General features: G+C 44.3%; 1 protein-coding gene across 1 annotated transcript in view; it reads left to right on the forward strand.

The window, feature by feature from the left end:
- LOC126295469 (pleckstrin homology domain-containing family G member 5) overlaps positions 1-19,016 on the forward strand; it is a 1,663,439-nt gene that overhangs the window by 1,211,253 nt on the left and 433,170 nt on the right. The window contains exon 9 of the mRNA XM_049988005.1: positions 15,189-15,319. Coding sequence (XP_049843962.1) covers positions 15,189-15,319 — 131 coding nt within the window. The remainder of the gene's footprint in view (positions 1-15,188; positions 15,320-19,016) is intronic.

Consider the following 19,016-nt stretch of genomic DNA (forward strand, 5'->3'; position numbering starts at 1 on the left):
TTCTGCAAACTTTCCCCTTTTTATGTTACTTGCGTATTTATAAATTTAATATAGTACAAAAATATATATTCTATGTTTGTCCGAATATTCATTAGAGCTTCGTGCAAAAACTGGCAGTAAAACGGTCAAGAACTATTTGAGATTTGTGGCAACCTCGCTTATATATATATATATATATATATATATATATATATATATATATATATATATATATATATACGGTGTTACAAAAAGGTACGGCCAAACTTTCAGGAAACATTCCTCACACACAAAGAAAGAAAATCTGTTACGTGTACATGTGTCCGGAAACGCTTAATTTCCATCTTAGAGCTTAGTTTATTACTTCTCTTCACATTAATCATGGAATGGAAACACACAGCAACAGAACGTACCAGCGTGACTTCATACACTTCGTTATAGCAAATGTTCAAAATGTCCTCCGTTACCGAGGATACGTGCATCCACCCTCCGTAGCATGGAATCCCCGATGCGCTGTTGCAGCCCTGGAGAATGGCGTATTGAATAACAGCCGTCCACAATACGAGCACGAAGAGTCTCTACATTTGGTACCAGGGTTGCGTAGACGAGATCTTTCAAATGCCCCCATAAATGAAAGTCAAGAGGGTTGAGGTCAGGAGAGCGTGGAGGCCACGCAATTGGTCCACCTCTACCAATCCATCAGTCACCGAATCTGTTGTTGAGAAGCGTACGAACACTTGGACTGAAATGTGAAGGAGCTCCATCGTGCATGAACCACGTGTTGTGTCGTACTTGTAAAGGCACATGTTCTAGCAGCACAGGTAGAGTATCCCGTATGAAATCATGAAAACGTGGTCCTTTGAGCGTAGGTGGAAGAACATGGGGCCCAATCAAGGCATCACCAACAATGCATACCCAAACGTTCACAGAAGATCTGTGTCAATGACGTGGGGATTCTCGTCAGCCCACACATGTCGATTGTGAAAATTTACAATTTGATCACGTCGGATTGAAGCCTCATTCGTAAAGAGAACATTATCACTGAAATGAGGTTTGACACATTGTCGGACGAACCATTCGCAGAAGTGTACACGTGGAGGCCAATCAGCTGCTGATAGTGCCTGCACACGCTGTACACGGTACGGAAACAACTGGTTCTCCCGTAGCACTCTCCATACAGTGACGTGGTCAACGTTACCTTGTACAGCAGCAACTTCTCTGACGCTGACATTAGGGTTATCGTCAACTGCACGAAGAATTGCCTCGTCCATTGCAGGTGTCCTCGTCGTTCTAGGTCTTCCCCAGTCGCGAGTCGTAGGCTGGAATGATCCGTGCTCTCTAAGACGCCTATCAGTTGCTTCGAACGTCTTCCTGTCGGGACACCTTCGTTCTGGAAATCCGTCTCGATACAAACGTAGCGCGCTACGGCTATTGCCCCGTGCTAATCCATACATCAAATGGGCACCTGCCAACTCCGCATTTGTAAACATTGCACTGACTGCAAAACCACGTTCGTGACGAACACTGACCTGTTGATGCTACGTACTGATGTGCTCGATGCTAGTACTGTAGAGCAATGAGTCGCATGTCAACACAAGCACCGAAGTCAACATTACCTTCCTTCAATTGGGCCAACTGGCTGTGAATCGAGGAAGTACAGCACATACTGACGAAACTAAAATGAGCTCTAACATGGAAATTAAGCGTTTCCGGACACATGTCCACATAACATATTTTCTTTATTTTTGTGCGAGGAATGTTTCCTGGGAGTTTGGCCGTACCTTTTTGTAACACCCTATATTCCAACTTCGCAACTGTATTCCTCGCACGCTGCATATTAAAACGTACACGTACGTAAATTCCGCCTACTCTATACGCCTACACTCTGTTAGTCACCATACGGTGAGTGGCAGAGAATGAATGCTTTGTGCATGACTGTTGCCACTTCTTCCCTTTGCTGCTCCTGTATCGAGTGGTGGGTCGGAAGACCGATTGTTGGTATGCATCCCTGTCGCCTTGAATCTGTGTAACTTTACCTTCGTGGTCTGCTCGAGAGCTGCTCTTAGGAAACACTTCACGGCATTCGCTTCAGAACTGCTGCAAATTCGCCGGGCAACAGACAGCGCCGCTCGAACTGTGAACACAACCGGCACTGCTAAGAGTATCCTACGACTTCCAGAATCTCTGGCAACGGCGTAAACACAATGCTGGTGACTTCTCTGAAGGTCAATGAAACTTTGAAAAATGGTTCAAATGGCTCTGAGAACTATGGGACTTAACATCTATGGTCATCAGTCCCCTACAACTTAGAAGTACTTAAACCTAACTAACCTAAGGACAACACACAACACCCAGCCTTCACGAGACGGAGAAAATCCTTGACCCCGCCGGGAATCGAACCCGGGAACCCGGGCGCGGGAAGCGAGAACGCTACCGCACGACCACGAGATGCGGGCTAAAACTTTGAAACACGTATCGATTTTGCAGGAGCTGTAAATAAATAGTTGCCGCTATTAAAGTTCGAACCCTCGTAGAAACGTTTATGTCAGAGTGGCCAACCGTTAGTGAGTCGTTTCAGTCTTTTCCTAACCTTGAAACGAGTTAGTATGTACACTGTCCAACTTCCTGAGTCGTTTCAGTCTTTTCCTAACCTTGAAACGAGTTAGTATGTACACTGTCCAACTTCCTGAACAATGCACTTTGTTTTTTCCTGTTTAATGTGAATTCTACTGTGCTATGGTATTAATAAAAGCAGAGTATCTGACACATTCATACAGTTTCAGTTAACGTTATTTCCATCATTTTTCCAAAATTAAGTTCTCTACAACTGTTGAAAACTTTATGCAACTATCTGGAATTTAAAAGACAAATTGGGCCAAGTAGTTAATTAATTAAAAATTTTACGAAATTACGTCTTTGGTCCTCTGTATGTTATGGAAAACTACTGCAGATACACGTCTGGGCCATGTTTTTTTAGATTCACCATACCAATAACAACAAAATAAATGGAAATAGTGCTTTACTTTAACCTCTACAGTTTTGCAACGGCTTCATATTAGGCAAAATCTTTTATTCGACGTAACTCCGTAAGTAAACATTTGCGGTCCTACGTTTATACTAACTTTTATCTTTAGTTTTACTTGTAGAATAACATGTTAAAATATTTGCGTAGCTTCGTGAATCACGATGTATTTAAAAAAAAGCTTTATTAATTTTCAGTACGTAACCATATTTACAGATTAATTTGTGATCCCAATGTAAAATGCCTCGTTTCATGTCATTACGATTTATGATACAAAATTCTCCATGGAACATGAAACTAAGAAACTAAGATAGATTTTTGTGTTAGGACACCTGCGCTAAGATATTTGTCAGAACCGTAGCGTTGTAGCCGGTCGGTGTGGCCGTGCGGCTCTAGGCGCTTCAGTCTGGAAGCGCGTGAGCGCTACGGTCACAGGTTCGAATCCTGCCTCGGGCATGGATGTGTGGTGTCCTTAGGTTAGTTAGGTTTAAGTAGTTCTAAGTTGTAGGGGACTGATGACCACAGATGTTAAGACCCATAGTGCTCAGAGCCATTTGAACCATTTTTTTGTAGCGTTGTAAGGAAGTGAAACGTTGACGATAAACAGTGTACACAGCAAGGGAGTTCACACTTCTGAAATGTGGTGCTGTAGAAGAATGCTGATGACCGGGTGTGCCTTGTAAAATAGTATGGCTTCGAACTGGGTAGACAAGGTATGTGTGGTACAACTGGACTAAACCGACATTCTGAGTTTAAACATTACGAGCCCATTTCGTTAACATGATTCCGATCGAAGTCGGTATGATTAAAAAAAAGTCTACCATGCCATACTGGAAGTATTCCCACACAGAATCCTGCGTGACATATATGAGGGAAACCAATTCGATTAGGATTATACAATTATTACGAAATATTTAGATTCAGCACCAGAAAGATGCATTTTAAAGACAGTACCTTGGTATGGGATATCCAGCTAGGATTGTGATTCTTCTTCTTAACTGCCGCTTGAGACATTCCTCTTCCAGTGCTCTCTGTTACTGGCTTTTGTAGTCCATTTTCCTTTACTCAGGCCCATTGCCACCCCGCCATCATCGATGTCATCCTTCCATCTGGTCCGTTGCTTTCCTCGCTTCCTTCTGCCCCCTATGGATCCAGAGAATGCTAAAATTTTCTTAGAGGATATTGTTGTTGTTGTTGTTGTTGTGGTCTTCAGTCCTGAGACTGGTTTGATGCAGCTCACCATGCTACTCTATCCTGTGCAAGCTTCTTCATCTCCCAGTACCTACTGCAACCTACATCCTTCTGAATCTGCTTAGTGTATTCATCTCTTGCTCTCCCTCTACGATTTTTGCCCTCCACGCTGCCCTCCAATACTAAATTTGTGATCCCTTGATGCCTCAAAACATGTCCTACCAACCGATCCCTTCTTCTGGTCAAGTTGTGCCACAAACTACTCTTCTCCCCAATTGCATTCAATACCTCCTCACTAGTTATGTGGTCTACCCATCTAATCTTCAGCATTCTTCTGTAGCACCACATTTCGAAAGCTTCTGTTCTCTTCTTGTCCAAACTATTCATTGCCCATGTTTCACTTCCATACATGGGTACACTCCATACAAATACTTTTAGAAATGACTCCCTGACACTTAAATCTATACTCGATGTTAACAAATTTCTCTTCTTCAGAACCGCTTTCCTTGCCATTGCCAGTCTACATTTTATATCCTCTCTACTTCGACCAACATTTGCTTCCCAAATAGCAAAACTACTTTAAGTGTCTCATTTTCTAATTTAATTCCCTCAGCATCACCCGACCTAATTCGACATTCCATTATCTTCGTTTTGCTTTTGTTGATGTTCATCTTATACCCTCCTTTCAAGACACTATCCATTCCGTTCAACTGCTCTTCCAAGTCCTTTGCCGTCTCTGACAGAATTACAATGGCATCGGCGAACCTCAAAGTCTTTATTTCTTCTCCATGGATTTTAATACCTACTCCGAATTTTTCTTTTGTTTCCTTTATTGCTTGCTCAATATACAGATTGAATAACATCGGGGAGAGGCTACAACCCTGTCTCACTCGCTTCCCAACCGCTGCTTCCCTTTCATGCCCCTCGACTCTTGTAACTGCCATCTGGTTTCTGTACAAATTGTAAATAGCCTTTCGCTCCATGTATTTTACCCCTGCCACCTTTAGAATTTGAAAGAGAGTATTCCAGTCAACATTGTCAAAAGCTTTCTCTAAGTCTACAAATGGGGATCGTTTTCGTGGTATTCCCATGGTGATCTAGTGGTTCTGGGAGGTTCAGTGGGTCAACACAAGCGTGCATCTATCCCTGGGGGCCACGTCCATTACTACATGCAGTCTCTTTTTCCCTCGGCACGATGGCATCTTCCAGCAGGACAATGCAACGTGTGAGTCAGTTCGCAGCGTACATGTTGCAATGCACCTCTTTCTCCGGGGGACAAATGTTAATTATTATCAGTCGTAGTATATTTAGCTGCAAATGATCATTTTAAACCTGTGTGGTCTCCCTGGTGTGCCTAGGTGACCACATGTCCCCGTCGCTCTGCTTACTCTAACAACAGAGTACATGAAGGGTTGAAGACATGGAGAAAGAAAGGTGTAATCACAATTTGAATTTTGAGTAGTATAATTTTCTTACCTTTATTGGTCGTTGTTGCACGCTCTTGGTCCAGTGATGTTAAATCAATTTTAGGTCCAAGGTGTGTATTCTGCTGCGTGAGAACTGACACATATATAAACTTCCTACTTTTATTTTATAAATGCTGATCGTGACGATATTCAATAATTTTCAATGTAACATCTTTTCCAATACATCATTTCGTTCCCTCTATCCTTGACCTTCTCAAAGCAAGCGTATTACAGGACGTCTCAACACCAACAGCCCATTGTCTCTACACCCGCCAACCACCGGATCCTGTTCACAGAGCTTACAAACTGTGCAGTACTGCCAACCTTGGTTGTATATCGGTATTTTACACATCTCACGTATACATCTATGAAAAACATAGTATGAAAAATGAAAAGTGTGAATAATATAGTTCTGTGGCAATATACCTAATGATTGTCCTCTTATTAACAGTTTTATAACAAAATAATAATATGTTTATGGTTCAAATGGCTCTGAGCGCTGTGAGACTTCACTGATGTCGTCACGAGTCCCCTAGAACTTACAACTACTTAAACTTAACTAACCTAAGGACATCACACACATCCATGCCAGAGGCAGGATTTGAACCTGCGCAGTAGCGGTCGCGCCGTTCAGGTTGTAGCGCCTAGAACCGCTCGGCCACTCCGGCGGGCGATATGTTTATGTGTACGTAGTTAAAGTTCACTTTCTCCTTCAAGTTGTTGCATGGCACCGCACACCTCGCCATCCGGTGGTATCGGTAGTTTCAGTAGTCCGTTACATTACAATATGTAGTTCGAAAATCGTTCTAAGCAGTATGGGACTTTATTAACACCTGAGGTTGTCAGTCCCCTAGAACTTACAACTACTTAAACCTAACTAACCTAAGGACATCACACACATCCATGCCCGAGGCAGGATTCGAACGTGCGACCGTAGCGGTCGCGTGGTTCCAGACTGTAGCTCCTAGAACCGCTCTGCCACTTCGGCCGGCAATATTTTTATGTTTACGTAATTAAAGTTCACTTGTTCCTTCAAGGTGATTGACGCCACCGCACACATGGCCAGCCGGTGGTATCGGTAGTTTCAGTAGTCCGTTACATTACAATGTGTAGTTCTAAAATGGTTCTAAGCAGTATGGGACTTCATTAACACCTGAGGTTGTCAGTCCCCTAGAACTTAGAACTACTTAAACCTAACTAACCTAAGGACATCACACACATACATGCCCGAGGCAGGATTCGAACCTGCGACCGTAGCAGCAGCGCGGTTCCGGACCTAAGCGCCTAGAACCGATCGGCCACAGCGGCCGGTGTAGTTCGAAACGTACCAGTATGAGTTTACCGTACTCCCCTGGCCGTCAAACACCTCGAATTTAAAACCAATTGTGAATCTCTGGGGAGCACCTTCGGCGGGCTGTCTGTGCCATGAATCCTGAACCGGGAAACCTAGCGCAAAACAGCACTGGAGCCGGCATGGTTCCACACACCTGTGGGTACCTTCCAGAACCTCACTGACCACCTTCCTGCAAGTCTCGCATCGGTCCGCGCTCCAGAAGCTGGTTAATCAGACTTCTGACAGGTGGTCCCATCAATGTGGAGAGTGCAGTTATGTAAACGGTTTTGTTTTTCTGCTTGTGGCTGTTATCCAGTCACACTGAGGACTTCTATACTAGCTGGGCCAAACTCACGTCTGACGGACCGAGTAGACTTTAGTGGACCGCAGTGGCATGCAGAAAGTCTGCTGAACGTGCTCTGTATCTTGAATGAGCCCGCGGGGCGCACCTGTGGAATCCGTGCTGCATAAACCAGTGTCTCGGAAAAGATGCTCCCATCGTGGAATGCTATGAGGTGCAGCCGTGCTCTCGACGAAAACCTCGCCGCATCTGCATCTACATCGCTAATCCGCGCTTAAGTGCCTGCCAGAGGGTTCAACTAGGGACGGATCCAGAATCTCGGTCGGGGGGGGGGGGGGGGGGGGGGCAAATTTTTTGGTTCCTGCCTTCGAAAAATTCCAAATAAAATCATTAATACTCTATACGCACACACACACACACACACACACACACACACACACACACACAGATATATATATATATATATATATATATATATATATATATATATATATATATATATATATATATATATATATATTACAGGGGGAGTCACCTAACGTTACCGCTGGATATATTTCGTAAACCACATCAAATACTGACGAATCGGTTCCGCAGACCGAACGTGAGGTGAGGGCTAGTGTAATTTGTTAATACAAACCATACAAAAATGCACGGAAGTTTGTTTTTTAACACAAACCTACCTTTTTTTAAAAAAATGGAACTCCGTTAGTTTTGTTAGCACATCTGAACATATAAACAAATAAATAATCAGTGCCGTTTGTTGCATTGTAAAATGTTAATTACATCCGGAGACATTGTAACCTAAAGTTGACGCTTGAGTACCACTCCTCCACTGTTCGATCGTGTGTATCGGAGAGCACCGAATTACGTAGGGATCCAAAGGGAACGGTGATGGACCTTAGGTACAGAAGAGACTGGAACAGCACATTACGTCCACATGCTAACACCTTTTTATTGGTCTTTTTCACTGACGCACATGTACATTACCATGAGGGTGATGTACACGTACACACGTGGTTTCCGTTTTCAATTACGGAGTGGAACAGAGTGTGTCCCGACATGTCCGACCAAAAGATGTTCAATGTGGTGGCCATCATTTGCTGCACACAATTGCAATCTCTGACGTAATGAATGTCGTACACGCCGCAGTACATCTGGTGTAATGTCGCCGCAGACTGAAACTTGCCTATAGACTGGTACAAACAAATGCAGACTGGTACAGACAGGTGCAGACTAATGCAGACTGACTAATCGGAGGTCTGTACACTTGTTATAATACCTCGAGCGATCAGGTATCACTGCGCGAGTGTGATCCGTGAGGAGAAAAGGATCTACATTAGTATCAATCTCATTGGCTGCGTTACATATTAATACGCGGATCGGCGGAAGCAGAATTTGGTCCGTCTCTAAGGCAGCGCCATCTCGTAGTGTGGAGACGGACGAGTGCTGCGCCTGCACTGTTGTGCTTAGCGGGGCGCGCTCTAGTGGGAAAGTTGTGCACGCGCTAACTACGCAGAACTATGTACACAATTGAGAGCAAACATTGGACGATTGAAAAGTGCAAAAACATTGTGTGGAGTGTCCAATCACGGTACACAATGTGGCGATCCGATGGCAGGGTGTGGGTATGGCGAATGCCCGGTGAACGTCATCTGCCAGCGTGTGTAGTGCCAACAGGAAAATTCGAAGGCCGTGGCGTTATGGTGAGGTGGTGTTTTTCACGGAGGGGGCTTACACCCCTTGTTGTTTTACGTGGCACTATCACAGCACAGGCCTGCATTGTTGTTTTAAGCACCTTTCTGCTTCCCACTGTTGAAGAGCAATTCAGGGATGGCGACCGCATCTTTCAACTCGATCGAGCACCTGTTGATAATGCACGGCCTGTGGCGGAGTGGTTACATGACAATAACATCCCTCTGTAATGGACTGGCCTGCACAGAGTTCTGAGCTGAATCCTAGAGAACACTTTTGGGATGTTTTGGAACGCCGATTTGGTGCCATGTCTCACCGACCGACATCAATACCTCTCCTCAGTCCAGCACTCTGCGAAGAATGGGCTGCCATTCCCCAAAAACATTCCTTCACCTGATTGAACGTATGCCTGCAAGAGTGGAAGTTGTCATCAAGGCTAAGGGTTGGCCATCACCATATTGAAATCCTGCATTACCGATGGACGGTGCCACGAACTTGGAAGTTATTTTCAGCCAGGCGTCCGGCTACTTTTGACCACATAGTGTAACGCATCATACGAACCGCCCTGTTACCCAGATGTTGCACTTTCCGACTTCCATTTGCTTCGCCCAACAAAGTATGCACTCTACAGCAGGCGGTACTTGATGCCGTGTTTCTTGATTTCCGCAAGGTGTTCGATTCAGTTCACCACAGTCGTTTAATGAACAAAGTAAGAGCATATGGGCTATCAGACCAATTGTGTGATTGGATTGAAGTGTTCCTAGATAACAGAACGCAGCATGTCATTCTCAATGGAGACAAGTCTTCCGAAGTGAGAGTGATTTCAGGTGTGCCGCAGGGGAGTCTCGTAGGACCGTTGCTATTCACAAAATACATAAATGACCTGGTGGATGACATCGGAAGTTCACTGAGGCTTTTTGCGGATGATGCTGTAGTATATCGAGAGGTTGTAACAATGGAAAATTGTACTGAAATGCAGGAGGATCTGTAGCGAATTGACGCATGGTGCAGGGAATGGCAACTGAATCTCAATGTAGACAAGTGTAATGTGCTGCGAATACATAGAAAGATAGATCCCTTTAGCTACAATATAGCAGGTCAGCAACTGGAAGCAGTTAATTCCATATATTATCTGGGAGTAGGCATTAGGAGTGTTTTAAAATGGAATGATCATATAAAGTTGATCGTCGGTAAAGCAGATGCCAGACTGAGATTCATTGGAAGAATCCTAAGGAAATGCAATGCGAAAACAAAGGAAGTAGGTTACAGTACGTTTGTTCGCCCACTGCTCGAATACTGCTCAGCAGTGTGGGATCCGTACCAGATAGGGTTGATAGAAGAGATATAGAAGATCCAACGGAGAGCAGCGCGCTTCGTTACAGGATCATTCAGTAATCGCGAAAGCGTTACGGAGATAATGGATAAACTCCAGTGGAAGACTCTGCAGGAGAGACGCTCAGTAGCTCGGTACGGGCTTTTGTTGAAGTTTCGAGAACATACCTTCACCGAAGAGTCAAGCAGTATATTGCTCCCTCCTACGTATATCTCGCCAAGAGACCGTGAGGATAAAATCAGAGAGATTAGAGCCCACACAGAGGCATACCGACAATCTTTGTTTCAACGAACAATACGAGACTGGAATAGAAGGCAGAACCGATAGAGGTACTCAGGGTACCCTCCGCCACACAGCGTCAGGTGGCTTGCGGATTATGGATGTAGATGTAGATGTACATGTACATGTACATGTAGATGATGCGGAGGTTACTGATACAGAAAAGAGGTTGGAAACGACTTCGGGCAGCAGAGTTATACCTTGCAGGATTACAGACCGTCCCAGTGAGGTGGCGGAAGTCCGTTGCTTCCCACGCCCGGTTTCCCGGGTTCGATCCCCGGCTGGGTCAGGGATGTTGTCTGCCTCGTGATGACTGGGTGTTGTGTGATGTCCTTAGGTTAGTTAGGTTTAAGTAGTTCTAAGTTCTAGGGGAATGATGACCATAGATGTTAACCATTTGAAGTCCGTCGCACTGAACGGGGATAACGTTGAAAAGCAGTCAAGATAATGGGGGATAATACGCTGTACTGGGATCCTGGATAAAACCAACGTCGTTTCGAAAAAAGAAAGTATTGCATTTCATACTGGACGGCCCTCGTAGTTCTAAGCGGTGTAAAAATTTGTCCCAGGTTTCTATTTATACTCGCGTAGGAGATATAGGACTGAAAAATAGCACAAATCTTTTTGCTACCGGTACTCCCTGTGTCATAATCAGATACCGCCACGAGATTTACATATCATTTGGTCCTATTACCGCCGACTGAGTCACAATTAACTCACCTCAATTCGACATTGCATGCATTCGTGCCTGTAATTTTGTGCGGCCTTAGTTACAGTTGTAGATACCGCGCTGCGAAATTTTCGTGTACACAGCCGCTCAAGTGCTTGCCATATATTAATCGTGTAATGAGATTCCCTCGCGACTTGTATTCCCTGTATGCCAAAATACGTCCGTTACATCACATCAGTTCGATGTAATTAGGCGAAACATCTATTACGATATGTATCGTTTGCTAATAACTGTACTTTTTATCGTACCATGTCTATAACACTTACAGTAAAGCAGACTGCAGTTACAAGTACCGAAGAACACTAAAGGGAAGCAGTGGTTGAGGAGTGAAATAAGTTGTAACGTACCCTCTATGTTATTTAGCCTCTACATATAGTACCTAGTAAAGGAAACCAACTAGAAATATTATGGAGAAGAAACAAAAACTTTGTGTTTGCTGATGACTCCGGAATTCTGTCAGAGACAGCAAAGGATTTTGAAGAGCAATACAACGGAACCGATAGTGTCTTGAGAAGAGATTGAAAGGTGAACACCAACAAAAGTGAAACAGCTGTAACGGTCTGTAGTCGAATTAAATGATATAATTGCAAAATAAAGTGACTAGACAGCGAGACTCTAAAAGTAGTAGCCGGCCGCTGTGGCCGAGCGGTTCTAGCCGCTTCTTATCGGAATCGCGCTGCTGCTACGGTCGCGCGTTCGAATCCTGCCTCGGACATGGATGTGTGAGATGTCCTTATGTTAGTTAGGTTTAAGTAGTTCTAAGGATGCTGAAGGAATTAGATTAGGAAATGAGACAATTAAAGTGGCAAAGGAGTTTTGCTATTTGGGGAGCAAAATAACTGGTGATGGTCGAAGTAGAGAGGATATAAAATGTAGACTGGCAATGGCAAGGAAAGCGTTTCTGAAGAAGAGAAATTTGTTAACATCGAGTATAGATTTAAGTGTCAGGAAGACATTTCTGAAAGTATTTGTATGGAGTATAGCCATGTATGGAAGTGAAACGTAGACGATAAATAGTTTGGACAAGAAAAGAATAGACGCTTTTGAAATGTGGTGATACAGAAGAATTCTGAAGATTAGATGGGTAGATCGCATAACTAATGAGGAAGTATTGAATAGGATTGGGGAGAAGAGATGTTTGTGGCACAACTTGACCAGAAGAAAGGATCGGTTGGTAGGACATGTTTTGAGGCATCAAGGGATCACCAGTTTAGTATTGGAGGGCAGGGTAGAGGATAAAAATCGTAGAGGGAGACCAAGAGATGAATACACCAAGCAGATTCAGAAGGATGTAGGCTGCAGTAGGTACTGGGAGATGAAGAAGCTTGCACAGGATAGAGTAGCATGGAGAGCTGCATCAAACCAGTCTCAGGACTGAAGACCACAACAACAACAAACAACAAGTTCTAGGGGACTGATGACCACAGATATTAAGTCCTTAGTGCTTAGAGCCATTTGAACAATCTAAAAGTAGTAGATGAGTTTTTCTATTTGGCAACAAAACTACTGATGATTCCAGAAGTGCAGAGGATACAAAATTAAGAATGAAAATCTGACTGGTTTTCATGGAATGGTCTCACCCTCAATTTTAAAAAGACATTTCTGCACATCTAGGGGTGCTTCACTTATGGTAAGTTTGACACGTTGTGAGTAAATAATAAACAGGGTGGAAACTTCAAAATTTTAAGGTGTCCATACCGATGAGAATTTAAACTGGAAAGAGAACATTTTGGAACTCCTGTAACTATTTAGTTCAGCCACATTTGGTCGTAGCAGCACTGAAAATGTTGGGGTTGGAGAATTCAGTACATTTACAAAATGGTTCAAATGGTTGTTTCAAATGGCTCTGAGCACTATGTGACTTAACATCTGAGGTCATCAGTCCCCTAGAACTTAGAACTACTTAAACCTAACTAACCTAAGGACATCACACACATCCATGCCCGAGGCAGGATTCGAACCTGCGACCGCAGGGATAATGTTCAGACGTAACTCGTCCTTAAGAGAGGAAGACTTCATTGCAGAAAAACGTGCTTAAGAATAACATGTGGTGCTCACCCACAATAATCTTGTACAAAATGTTTAGGGAATTGGGCATTCTGATTATTGTTTCATAGTATATATCTTTCCCTCATGAAGTTTGGTGCAAATAATCCACTGCAGTTCAAAAGGAACGATGATGTACGTAATTACAATACCAGAAGGAACATTCATTATATGACGGTAAGGTTGTTTTCACCTCAAAAAAGAAAGCAAAATATTGCAAATCAAGTTTTTGTTCACTTGCCGAGTTATAAAAAATATCTCACAGATAGCAAAGTAAAATTGGTAAACAAACTGGAAAACCTACCCTTTGACAATTCCTTATTTCCCATACAAGAAATTCTATTAACACACTGTATACAGGTGTGAGTTGGCAATTTACGCGTCACTCATTACACACTATTTACACAGTGTGTGATAAGTAATGCGTCAATTGCTAACTCACACCTGTATATATAAGGTCATTCAGGAATATATCGAAATATTTTAATATGTTATTCTAAAAATAAAACTAAAGAAAAAAGTTCATATAAACATAGGTGCGCTAATGTTTAGTTACGGAGTTACAGCTAATAAAAGATTTTGCCTGGAATTTAGCATCTTCGCTAAAGTGAAGCCACCACAAAACTGTACGAGGTTAAAGTAAAGCACGATTTCCATTTAACGCTCATAGAGTGGTGAGTGAGGCTCGAACCAGGAGAGAGAGGCGCGGCAGACGTCAAATTCCCTCACCCAGGCTGACGTAACCAGCCCTGCCATGAGTACCTTGTTGCAAATATACCTAACAAATACGTTTTCGGTTGCTACTGCAAACATTGTGTACACAGTCCTCTTACAAGAAGTTTGTAATGGCAATTTCCGAACACCCTGAATGTGTGTTGAAGACTGTGTGACACTGTACTCTAATGCGAAATTTCCTCACTAAGAGAGAATTAGGAACTGAGTGCTGTGCACCATGGTCTGAAATCACGTTTTGCATTATAACAAATATTGAATCGAAGCCTGGCTCATTAATGAGCATGTTACAAGATACACTCTTCCAGAAGATGATGTTATAGTATGCAGTGTATGGAGACACAGAGCCTTCACCATGAGTGATCTGAAGATAGTTGTTTACCAAGCAAAATTAGTAATCAATCGTAATGTAAAATATTTCTTCGACTGAGAAAATTGAAAGATTTAAGAAAAAAATTTAAGGAGTTTTAGAAAGACGAAATGTCGTAGTTGGTAGTCCCGTATCAAAGCAGATACGCAAGTACCCAGGACTACAGAAGCAGTAGTGCGCTAGTTACAGGAAAATAAATCATAGCAACTTGGAGTTCAATGCTCTGGTGTCTTTGTGGTCAGCATATCTTGTATAAGGACTATGGGACTTAACTTCTGAGGTCATCAGTCCCCTAGAACTTAGAACTACCTAAATCTAACTAACCTAAGGACATTACACACATCCATGCCCGAGGCTGGATTCGAACCTGCGACTGTAGTGGTCGCGCGGTTCCAGACTGTAGCGCCCAGAACCGCTTGGTCTATCCGGCTGGCTCTTGTATAAGAGAAAATTTAATTACGAAATACGAGCTCTGTAGATAGTGTGGTCATCAGTATAATGCACTTGGTGTTGACGCCGCAGTATAGCTAGGAAAAAATCTCAAGCTTTCGCATATTTGGCCCTTCATCATCTCCTGATGATGAACATTATGCAAATTTTCGAAAGCTCATTCAGAGTGGATCGGATCTAACACAGAGGCACTGTTACTTAAGGAAGGTAATCTGCAATATGTGTGTGTATTAAATAAGTGTCTTTTTTCGTTGTTCACAGAGAGGCGCTGCAGGCGTCGTGCAACCGACGCGGCGTGGACGTCAGCGCAGTGAGCGTCTCAGTGGACGATGCCCGGACGCCACTGACTGCCGACACAGCCACCCTTGCTGGACGTCACATCAGGGTCAGAGGTCAGTGAGTCTCTCTCTTTTTCTCTCTCTCTCTCTCTCTCTCTCTCTCTCTCTCTCTCTCTCTGTGTGTGTGTGTGTGTGTGTGTGTGTGTGTGTGTGCGTGTGCGTGTGTGTGCGTGTGTGCGCGCGCGTGTATGACTGCTGTTAGCTCTACATAGCATGGGAGAGGCTCTGTGAACGACCTGCGTACGTAGAATTTTTTTTTTCTTTATTGTGATTTTAAAGCCTTTACGTAAAAGTAGGCCGGCAGCGCCCTATCTGTGTTGCTCTTCGGCAATAGAAAAACATACATTAAACAGGAAGACATAAAAACAAACATACGTGGAGGATAAAAACAGGAGCCATACATATTAAAATAAAGGAAGACATTCACAGATGCGCTGCTTGTATAAAAAAGTTCAGCACTATAACAAATGGAGACACAGAGTTGCACACATGAACATAAGAGCACTGCAGGAGAGACACTGATGAAATGATGGGAAGAGAAACACTACCACAGTGGCGACGTACTTCGGCGCGCTAAAACATACTGTTTGATGAAAAAGTCGGGGGCCTGCCGTAAGTAAGAGGGGAGGGGAGGAGGGAGTGAGGGGTAGGATGCCAGTGGGAGAGAAGAAGGGAAGGGGTGGGGAGGGGGGTGTGGAAGCCTGGGGAGGGGGGAGGAGAGGGAGAGAGCAGGGAGAAAGTGAGGAGGGAGAGAAGGGAAAGAGGAATTCCCTGGAGGAATAAGTAGAAATGTTTCAAGAAGAAGAAAAATAAGTAGCAGTTAGAAATCAAATCGGACCCACAACTCTCATCTCTCTCTCTCTCTCTCTCTCTCTCTCTCTCTCTCTCTCTCTCTCTCTCTCTCGTTCTCTTTCCCATAGTGAAGATAAGAAAAGTGAGCACTAGGTATTGCCATATATTTTTTCTCGTCCGATTTCAGTTGGAAAAATGCATAATTTGTTGTAGAACACCGTGGAATATTTCTGCTGCAGCCCTTATAGTTTCATGAGCTTCTGATAAGTGGTGGGACTACACGTAGCCTTCAAAATGGCTTCTGGAATGGTGGTACATTCCAGGTAGAGAGCTGTCACTAAGCTTATTTTGGCAGAAAACCAGACATCGCAGGTATTCATAGGCGATTGAAGAATGTCTACGAAGACCTGGCGGTGAACAAAAGCACGGTGAGTCGTTGGGCAAGAATGCCGAGCAGACCTGTCCAGCCACTCATGCACTGATCGGCTGCACACAACTGTGACTCCAGCCTTGTTGGAATGTGCGGACAGTCTCATCCGAGGTGATCGGTGGATCACAGTGAAACACCTCACTGCTCATCTGGACGTCTGTGTTGTCTGCAACGTCGACCAGTTGAGTGGTTCCATGTGGGCATACAGACCCTCCCAGTAAGTTGGCATAAGGCTGTCGTGTTGAACAGAGATTTCGTTGAAACATCAGGTTTTATAGTCGTAAAGGTAGAGAATAATGTGCATTATCAGTACTCTGGATAAAACCAATCTGCTTTCAGGAGAAGTGTTAGTGGCTGAACGCACCTGATGTATGCTAATGAGGCAAAATACGAGTATTATGACCATTGCCCAACTGTTGGAGTGAACGCTGCCTGGTGTGGCGTTGCCCTCTTGTGACTCTGAAAGGGAAGTTCGTAAGTGGAGCAGCTATGAATAGGTATTCATTTCTAGTGATTATTTGGGGTTCAAATTGGTGAAATCTACTGATGTAAGTGTCTCTGACAAGAGACAAAGTGCAGTGGCCAGGTCCAAAAATGGTTCAAATGGCTCTGAGCACTGTGGGACGTAACTGCTGAGGTCACCAGTCCCCTAGAACGTAGAACTGCTTAACCCTAACTAACGTAAGGACATCACACACATCCATGCCCGTGGCAGGATTCGAACCTGCGACAATAGCGGTAGCGCGGTTCCAGACTGAAGCGCCTAGAACCGCTCGGCCACACCGGCCGGCATAGTGGCCAGGTGCTGGGGGATGAAACAGCATAGCTAGTTGGGCTGTTGGTGTGCGGCTTTCATGAGCATGTGTGGAAAGTGGTTGAAGGACGGTGAAACCACCAGCAGGCGACAATGTGCTGGACGTCCATGACATAACGTGGAAGTCGGAGACTTTGACCACTCTGTAAATCAGGATAGATGGTGATGTGTGGCAGTCATCAGGACACACTACAGCTGCTGGTGTTGGCACAGGTGTTTTGGACCACACCGATCAGCGCACATACATGAGCATGGGGCCCCACAATAGACAACCCATAGGTGTTCTCATCTAACCTAACCTAACTTAACCAAACCTAACCTGACCCAACTTCACTTGGCACAGGCTCACAGAGATTGGACTCTTGACCAACTGGAGCATCTGGCCTGGTGCGCTGAATCACATTTCATGTGACAACAGATCGATGGCCGTGTCTGCATACACAGCCACACAGGTGGACGTCTGCTAGAAACAAAATGCCCCACTTATGCAGGTTGGCTGGGTTGGGTTGGGTTGATTTGGGGTAAGATACGAAAGCCTCATTGGATTATGGAAGGACGGGGAAGGAAGTAGGCTGTGCCCTGTCAAAGGAACCATCCCAGTATTTGCCTGAAGCAATGTTGGGGAAACACAGTAAACTTAAATCAGTATGGCTGAACATGGGATTGAAGTGTCGCCCTCCCGAATCCCAGCCCAGTGTGCTAACCACTGTGCCACCTCCCTCAGTCCTGTGGAGATTGGTGGGGACAGAATTGTGCTCTGGGGCAACGTTCCCTTGGGCTTCCGTGGGACTTGTGGTAATGATCGAAGGCACCTTGGCAGCTGAACATTGATGCGGGCCATCTGCATCCCTTCATGCCTGATGTCTTCCACGATGGCTGTGGCATCTTCCAGCAGGATAACGCCACAAGGCCGGATTGGTGATAAGGTGATATCACTGGCGCGATAGTGAACTGTCGGCTTGGCAAAGAAGATCTGAGTTCGATGAAACACATCTGGGATGGTACTGGATGGCAGACCTGGGCCTATGAGCCAACGGCCCATTAGCTTTGCATGACCTATACGTAGACATCTGGTGCCAGGTATCCTCATAATATATCACACGATGTTCAGAACGAATTTACTGAAATCGCTGAATACTGTTCGTCAAACTTCAAGGGTCAGTCCAAAAGAAATGCACACTACTTTTTTCTTAAATCCATTTTTTATTCTACATGTTTGAAAGTTTTACAGTGTGTATACATCCTGTAGGAACAATATTTTCATTTTTCCACACAATTTCTATCCCTCTCAACTGCCTTACGCCCTCTTGGAACCAGAGCCTCTATACCCGCAGTGTAAAATTCTGGACCAACCTGTTGGAGCCACTGTTTGGCACCGTGCACAAGGGAGTCATCATCTTCAAACCTTGTTCCACGAAGAGACTCTTTCAGTTTGCCAAAGAGATGATAGTCACATGGAGCCAGATCAGGACTAAGGCGGGTGTTCAAGTGTTGTCCATCCGAGTTTTGTGATCGCTTCCACTGTTTTTTGACAGACACTTGGCCGTGTATTGTCGTGCAACAGCAAAACGTCCTGCTTTTGCCGATGTGGTCGAACACGACTCAATCGAGCCTGAAGCTACTTCAGTCTCGTCACATATGCATCAGAATTTATGGTGGTTCCACATGGTACGATGTCCACAAGCAAAAGTCCTTCGGAATCGAAAAACACCGTA

The sequence above is a fragment of the Schistocerca gregaria genome, chromosome 11 (assembly GCF_023897955.1).
Source record: "Schistocerca gregaria isolate iqSchGreg1 chromosome 11, iqSchGreg1.2, whole genome shotgun sequence".
In the NCBI taxonomy this organism is placed as follows: domain Eukaryota; kingdom Metazoa; phylum Arthropoda; class Insecta; order Orthoptera; family Acrididae; genus Schistocerca; species Schistocerca gregaria.